Raw genomic sequence first — 8,704 nt, 5'->3', positions numbered from 1 at the left:
AAACAAAAAATTCTAGTCAATGAAAAAAATATATTTTTGGTGTCTAATTTTTTTAGTCTTCATTTGATTTTTGTGTTATTTAAAATTTTACCCTTGAAATATGAGTTTTGTTTTAATTTGATGTTTAAATTTGAAGATTTACACTTTTTTCCTCGATTTTTAACCTAAATACTCACTTTCAGTCTTAATTGTTAATTTAAAATAATTAAAATAATTATAATTAATTAAGCTTCACTATTTTTTCATCATTATTAAAAATACTTTCAAATTTTCATTGCATAATATATTACTTTTAATTGATAGATGAACACTAAAGATTGAAAATGAATATTTAGTAAAAAATCGAAATTAACTCTAATGCAAGCTACCTATTTAACCTCTCGTCTCTTTAAATAGAAAAAGAGATAAAAAGGTTAGTGTTCCATAAAAGTTGCTTCTCCTAACATTGCTGATCTATGGATTCAGGTTATATAACTTCTCTCGATTGAATTTTTTTTTAAAATTTTTTTTGATAATGTATATAAATTTCAAATTTTTACTAATTTCTTTGAGTGAATGTATTCTTCCATTTTATTTAGTAGTGAAGAGAAGCTGTTTTCCTGGAGATTTTGTATTTGGCACAGCATCTTCTGCTTACCAGGTGAAAAGAAAGTTGTATTGTTTCTATTTTATAAAAAAATGAGGTTTGATTTTGTATGATGATTATGGTCATTTTATTTAGACTGAAGGTGGTGCTTTTGAGGATGGGAAAGGACCAAGTATTTGGGATACCTTCACTCACACACACCCAGGTTTCTCTCTTCATCACTTGACTCTTAAATTCAAATCATTATTATCATTCATTATATATAACCTAACCAAGTGTCATTATATTTGTGTCATTGTAGAGAAAATTATAGATGGCCACGATGGAGATGTAGCTGTTGATTCATATCATCGTTATAAGGTTTGTAAAATTAATACCAAAATATAATATGTAGAGCAATTTTTTTATTAAAAAAAAAAAACTACACTTTTAATTTTTGAGATTTGAAATAGGTTGCATTTGGATTCTTTGAGTTTTAAAACTCAACAAATTTATCCCAATGTTTGTATTTAATCGCATTTGTTATCTATCTGTTATCTAATTTTCATTAAAGTTAATACCTTTGAGGGAGGGACAAAAATACTACCAAATGCAAACTTTAGAAGTAATATTGAATTTGAAAAGTTTTTTAAAGAGAAAAAATGAAAAATAAAGAAAAGACTAGAATGTTGGCTGGCATCATTGTTTTAGATATTCTAGCTAATAGGGGCATTTAAAAACTTCAAAGGTCGGATCAATCAAATCTAATTCGTATAATTTGGGTTAAATTGGATTCAAATAAATGACAATTTTGTGGATTTAGTTGGTTTTTTTTATGTTCATCTAAAATCGCTCAAACCAATTTAATCTTATTAATAAATTTTAAAAGTGCACATTCTTTTTACTTATAATATAATTACGTATATATATTCATTAAAATTTTACTTAATTTCACAATTTTTTTTGGATATGATATTTATTCTTTAACAACTTTTAAGAATATTTAAAAATAATTTTTTAACATTTTGAAAAGAAAAAAAATCATCATATAAATTAAAATTGAATTGTTAATTTTAATTCAATATGTGAATGATAATTATTAAATAAATATATATATATATATATATATATTAACATCTTACTTGCAACAAATCATAAATGATTCTACTAAACTCAAACCAAACTAACCTAAATATTAGCCAACAAGAGCGTAACTCGATTAGTATAGTGTTTGTACTATCGACTTCGAAGTTTGAGATTCGATTCCCCACCTCACATTTTAATTGCATATCTTTAGAAAAAAAAAATAACCTAAATATTTCATGACTGGGTAATTGGATTTGGAAGCGATTTATCGTTTTTGTTTTTTATTTAAAAGGATAAGACAGTACAGAATTAAAAACAACATACAAAGCATATTGTATAAAATTCTAGGCTAAGCACAAAGTTGGGTTGAGAATTACCTTTGAAGACTATCTTAAAAAAAAAAAAAAACAAAAAACTTCTTCTAGCCTTCTCGAACTGTAAAATAAGTTTTTTTTCCACGTATAGTGACACCTCCAAGAAAGGAATCTTTCCGACTATTCTCTTGACAAGAATCAACTTATGAGAGCCTTTTCTTTTACCAGAATAGAAAGGGAAGGGTGTTTTTTCTTCTGGGAAAAGATGAATTTAGAGAGATGGTGGCCCAAATGCAGAGACCTTCTCTGTTATTAAACATAGAGTGGGAAGCACTCTCCCTCTCTCCCACTCCCTTTACAGAGAAGATATCAATTTAATTTATTGAAGTATATCAAATTTAAATTAAATTTCTAATATTTTATTAAACATTTGAATCATATCCAAATACATATTTCACATAATCTATAGTTTTAATATAAATCTTATTCATATTAACTCTTATCCATAGTTTTAATATAAATCCTATTTATTTTAATTTGATATTATTAATTATTCCATAATATATACCCATTATACTTTATATTAATTGTTAATTGTATATAATTAATATATGTTTCTCTAAATCAATTTGAACAATTGAAATTATTATTTCAAAATTTCGGGTTCTTATTAATCCGTTGTAAGTTAGTAAAGGACCTTATGACCCTACAAACTATAAGTTCAATGATCTGATGTTAATTAAATTAATCAACATTAATTAACTATGAGCAAACCACTATAGACTTGTAGCTATACTCTTATGCACTACATAACATGTTGCGTCCATGAATACAACCATTACAAGTAAGTCAATCATTCACGAGTTCTTCATAATTACAACTGAGTCTAATTATCGTTTTACTTCTATAATTACCTCTTTGTCCTTAAGCACCATTGATGCTCTAATAAATGATTTTTTTTTTATCCAACCATAAACAAAGTCTCTCTCATTGAGACAGCGGGACCCATTGTTCAAAACCTAAAATTAACACTAAAAGAAACTACTCATCTACATACGTTAACGGGGAAATAATGAATTTTATCTTGTGTAGTTATGTTCTCAGCTTCCCACCCGATCAATTGGGTTCAGTTTAAAAGGTGTTTCAATCCAACCCCATTCAACCTATGAACACCCAAATATTTAATATAATATGATCATTTAAGGATCAAATCTCTATCTCACACGTTAAATTGCCTTGCTTACTTGAATTATTTTGGCTTTTTTGTGGAACAAAACAAGAGAGAATTAAATCTACCTAACACGTTAAAGATATTATGTTGAAACTATTGATAAATTCTTGGTAATATTGTAGGAAGATGTGGCGATTATAAAACAAATGGGTTTTAATGCTTACAGATTCTCAATCGCTTGGTCGAGAATTTTGCCAAGTAAGGAGTTACGTTGCTATGAAATAAAGATAGTATAGTCAATTAAATTAATAAAACATTTCATTTGATATATCAATATTGTTAGAATATACTTTATTAACTAATTGACTATTATTTACAGAGGGAAAGCTTAGTGGGGGTGTGAACGAGAAAGGAATCGAGTACTATAACAATGTGATCAATGAAGTTATTGAAAATGGTAGATGTTATTTCAATAATTTGATTGTCTAGTGTTAGCTATTTTATTGTTGAATAACTATATAATATGATGTGTTTAGGTATCCAACCCTTTGTCACACTTTTCCATTGGGATCTTCCCCAATCTTTACAAGATGAATATCACGGCTTCATGAGTTATCAAATTATGTAAGTCAAATTTTTATGATTCTCGTAATCGAAAAAAACGGTTTAAAATAAATTATTTTGAGTAGTTGTCAAATGCTTCAATTATTTAGAAGATGACTTATTTTCAAAATCAAACACTTTCATAATTAAACCAAACATAGGTGGACTCAAATGATTAAAGTTTATATTAAAAGATATTCAACAATGATTCATAATAAAGCAATGCATTACAAAAAAATTAGGCCAAATTTGATTGATATTCGATTTTTTTTTTTTTTTTTTGAAAATTGTGCTTGTTTGATCTCTTCGTTTCTTTATTATGATTTTTGTTTTCTTAAACAAACATTATATCACCATTCAATGCATAAATTAAAATAATACCCATAAATTATCATTAAAGGCCATGAATCTCCACAAAATCTTCATTATGCATCGTTATATCATATACTTTCAACATAAGATTTTATGATTTTGTTTTTTGTTTCACTCAAAATTAAAGGATTCACACTATTACAGATAGTTGTTCTCACTTATATTTTTATGATGTTCACTTTTCATAGTCAATGTGAGACTTTAGTTGCACTCCAAAAATTATTAACAAGCAACCATATTTTAAAAAAAATCATTGATGTAAAATTAAAAGACTACAATTTTTAACTAAAATATAATGTTCAGAAGAGATTTATATAATTGTAAAATTTTTAATTTGTAGAAATGATTTTCAAGATTATGCGGAGCTCTGCTTCAAGGAATTCGGAGATAGAGTGAAGCATTGGATAACCCTAAATGAATCATACGTATTCATCAATAGGAGTACTGTGAAAGACGAATATGCACCATGCAATCATTGTTCCCAATATTCATTTGATTCACTTAGAGGAGACTCTGGGACTGAACCATACATTATTGCGCATAACCAACTTCTTGCTCATACAACTAGCATCGAGATCTACAAGAAAAAATATCAAGTTTTATTTCTATCTGGAACAAAATATATATATATATATAGTCTTTGGTCCATAAAATTTGAATTTGATGTTTATTTAAACAAATAAACAATTTATATTACTATGCCAAAGCAAACAAAGTACAATCAACAATTTAAGCACCACCATACATAATCTCAAGTGGATGTAGAGACCATATAAAGTTATTTTTCAAGTCTCACATCTAAATAGTCCATTTTAAAATCTTAGAGACTAAATTGACATCAAACTTAAATTTTAACACTCGAGAGTTTTTTTTCCCTTCCAATAAGAATTATTTCTGGCTTGTTTTTGGACAATTTTTTTTCAATAACTTTTCATCTTTTCTAAAAAAAAAATTAAAATTTGAAACCAATTTTCGAAAATTAAAAAAAAAAAAAGTTTCTATTTTTTTTTTCCAGAATTCAAAACTTAGCATTAAGTTTGAAAACTTCCCTAAAATGTAAAATAAAAAGTCAAAAGAACTTATAATGTTTTATAAACTTATAGATTTTCAAAAATAAAAAATAAAAAATGAAGGTCTCGTAATTTAAAAACCATTTAATTTTTAGTTTTTAAAAATTAAGAGTAAATATACTTAATTTTTAAAAATTAAAATAAAAAATAAAATTATTATCAAACGAGTCTAAATAGTAGTCAAACAAGACCTTAATGTGTGATTTTCAGGCACAACAAAAAGGTGTAATTGGAATCACATTGCTGGGAAAATGGTATGTCCCATATTCAGATAGTGAAGCAGATAAAACGGCAACAAGTCGGGCTCTAGATTTTTCTCTTGGTTGGTTAGTAAATTAATTATAACATTAACGCTTCGTTGAATAATCATTTAGACCTTGTTTTATAATTATTTAGATCTTGGTAATCATTTTATTTTTTATTTTTGGTTTTGAAAAGTAAACTTATTTCATCCCTATTTTTTAGAATGATTTGATCTTTCTTGACTACAATGACTAAATTATTAGCCAAATTTCAAAAGAACAAAAAAAAATTTAAAACTATTCTTTTTAGTTTTCAAATTTTGGCTTGGTTTTTTAAACCATTAATAAAAAGCAAATAACAAATAATGAAATTTAGAAGTGAAAGTAATGTCTATGGCCTAATTTTTTAAAACAAAAATCAAAATTCAAATGGTTATCAAATGGACCTTAATTTTTTATTTTTTATTATTAATAATTAAGTTTATAGACATTAGTTCTATTTATCATAAATTTTTCTATTATCTGTGTCTCACTCTTTACTAATATTTTTAAAACCTAAGCTATGTTTTGAAAACTAAAAAGAAAATAGTTTGCAAAAATTTACTTTGTTTTTAGAATCATTTCATTGGGAGTTTAAGTGTTTCTATTAAAAAAAAAATGTACACACCTATAATTGAAAATTAAGAGGAGACATAAATTTAAAAAAAAAAAAAAAAAAGCAAAAAAGCAAAATCATTAGGTTTAATTAATTTTTTTTGTTTTGAAAATTTGCGGTCATTTTATTCACAAATTTTTTCATTACAATGATTTTTCATTTTTATTAAAGAAACATTAAAATTCTTTTGTCAAATTTCAGAAACAAATTAAATAAAATTTGAAACATTACTTTGTTTAGTTTTAAAAAAATTAGTCTGTTTTTAATATTAAACATTCACATGTTTGTTTAAAAAAATATGAAAATTATACTAAAGAAATACTAAATAAAAGAAACGTGAATTTCATTAAAAGAAAAAACGGGGCCTAAAGTGTTAAAATTTTATGTTTATTAATTATTGTTAAAAAAAAAAAATGCATGGTATAGGTTCTTGCATCCACTAATCTATGGAGATTATCCTCCCATTATGAGAGAGATTGTGAAGGAAAGATTGCCGAAATTCACAGAAGAAGAGGCTATTCTGATAATAGAATCCTTTGATTTTATTGGAATAAATTACTATACAGTTAAATATGCAAAGGACAACTCCAATGAAGCCATTCCAAAGCCAAGCTATTTGACTAATTTATGTGCTACTCTTACAAGTATGTGTAGTTTCAAACTTATATTGTCATTTTATACCAATCATGCAATCATATGTTGGATTATATCTTCTAAATGTTTGGTGATCTAAAAAAAAATAACTTAAAAGCTAATTAGTATGACTTTCCAAACCTATTCTTAATAAAATTTTGAGCAAATTGCAAAAACCACATCTGAAGTAACACTCTAAAACTTTTAATTGTAAAAATTAAACTTCCAAACTTTTAGAAGTGTTAAAATTAGACCCTTAGTCTTACAATAATGGTAGAATTATTACGATTTATACAATTTTATAAATTTGAAGGTCTAATTTAACATTTGTATAAGTTTAAGGGTTAAATTTTTAAAATTTAAAGTTTAAAGACAAAATTGCAACTACCAACGTAGTTTAAGGGTGGTTTTTGCAATTTACCCATAAATATCTTATTCATAATATTCTCTGTACTCGGGCTTTGAATAAAATATTTGTGTCGCAGATGAACGTGACGAAATCCCAATTGGTCAAAAGGTAATCCATCTATAAATTGTATATCTTTAACGATGCATGTTGTATTTTAACAATAAAATGAATTTATTTTAGAAAAATTGTTTTGATAATATTTTTAAATATAACAAAATATCACAATCTATCTGTGATAGACTCTAGACAGTGATATTTTACTATATTGATAAACATTTGATTTATTTTTCTATATTTGAAAATAATCCTTTATTTGATTATAGGTTGGAGCATCATCGTGGCTTGCAGCTTATCCACAAGGATTAAAAGATATATTGATATATATAAAGAACAATTACAAAAATCCAATTATCTACCTCACAGAAAATGGTATTGAAAAATTAACTTTTTATATATGTATTAATTCTTATATTCGATGTTTTTATCATTTAATTACATTTTACCTCATAGGATGTTTCGACTACGATAGCCCTCAAATGTACGAATTAATCAACGACGAGGATAGAATCAAATACTACCACAATCATCTTTATAATGTTAATGAATCAATCAAGTAAGTAAAGTCTAGAATGAAGCAATATATATTTTTTTCCCTTTATATTTATTTGAGATTATGTAGCCTTTCTTTATAAAATTATTTTTAAGCTATCTTTTCTCAATAAAATTTAGTACTAGTTTATTTTATATTTGTAGTTGACAATGAAAAATGTAGGGCTGGAGTAAGAGTAAAAGGATATTTTGCATGGTCACTGCTGGACAATTTTGAATGGGCAAGTGGATATACCGAACGCTTTGGTCTCATATACGTTGATTTCAAGAACAACTTGGAAAGAATCCCGAAGGATTCAGCAAAATGGTTCCATAATTTCCTTATCACTTAGAAGATGATTCACAAATTAGCCTCAACTATATGTATTTACTCCATCAAGAGAATATTTAGTGAATAACTCGATGGTAATCGATATATATAATTACCTCTTATGAAGTCGAATGTATGGTTTAAATTCTTGTTATTCCTCGGCTTTGATAGTACTCGATATATTTTAAGAAATATGCACAATTGCAGTCATTTTTTTTTTTTATCAAATACTATCCAGTTTTTTAAATATACACATTAGGAAATTCTAGAATAATTATAGAGACCAAAAATAAAATTCAGCCTACTTTAAAATTGGATCTTAGGTTAAGCATGCTTTATATTAAAACTACAGAAAATAGAAGAAATTCTTACTTTCGTTGACGACTCAAGCGAAATGGCCAATTCTCCTTTTGATCGAAATCAACACCACTACAAGAATTACTTCTCTATGCTCTGAGAATTCTTGAGGTAAAATTGGTTTGTGGGAACCAATTGAATTGCAAAAAAGAAAAGGAGAATTTTTTAGAGAAGCAAAAGGGTATAAAGCTCTTGTGGGTCTTTTTGATGAATCACTCTCAATACACAAAACAATACATTTTGTAGGTCTTGATAAGGAGAGAGAGAGAGTGAAACATGGAAATCGGCTCGTCTTTCTGTTAACTTTC

General features: G+C 26.2%; 1 protein-coding gene across 2 annotated transcripts; it reads left to right on the top strand.

Annotated features, from left to right (window-relative positions):
- The first annotated feature begins 352 nt into the window (after window positions 1-352).
- Window positions 353-8,165, top strand: LOC120091465 (beta-glucosidase 12-like). 2 transcript variants are annotated; one of them, XM_090307208.1, is made up of 14 exons: window positions 353-465; window positions 579-640; window positions 722-791; window positions 888-946; window positions 3,319-3,394; window positions 3,516-3,593; window positions 3,673-3,760; window positions 4,452-4,707; window positions 5,392-5,507; window positions 6,505-6,722; window positions 7,197-7,228; window positions 7,444-7,549; window positions 7,631-7,733; window positions 7,893-8,165. In XM_090307208.1, exons 1-14 carry the CDS (start codon window positions 456-458, stop codon window positions 8,059-8,061), a joined length of 1,443 nt encoding a protein of 480 aa, XP_090163334.1. In that variant the 5' UTR covers window positions 353-455; the 3' UTR covers window positions 8,062-8,165. The 2 variants fall into 2 exon arrangements, with proteins under 2 accessions (XP_090163334.1, XP_090163335.1); XM_090307209.1 differs by having other exon boundaries at window positions 398-465; window positions 582-640.
- The last annotated feature ends 539 nt before the right edge of the window (window positions 8,166-8,704 follow it).

The sequence above is a fragment of the Benincasa hispida genome, chromosome 11 (assembly GCF_027475165.1).
Source record: "Benincasa hispida cultivar pf3 chromosome 11, pf3_genome.v1.1, whole genome shotgun sequence".
Lineage (NCBI taxonomy): Eukaryota > Viridiplantae > Streptophyta > Magnoliopsida > Cucurbitales > Cucurbitaceae > Benincasa > Benincasa hispida.
The sequence above is the reverse complement of the archived record's forward strand: the minus strand, read 5'-3'. Positions and strand labels throughout refer to the sequence as shown.

Bases quoted from the DNA above. Each gene is read 5' to 3' on its own strand.
- LOC120091465 (XM_090307208.1), top strand. The intron at 792-887 runs GTTTCTCTCTTC...GTGTCATTGTAG, and splicing joins CTTCACTCACACACACCCAG to AGAAAATTATAGATGGCCAC. The intron at 7,550-7,630 runs GTATTGAAAAAT...TTTACCTCATAG, and splicing joins TATCTACCTCACAGAAAATG to GATGTTTCGACTACGATAGC.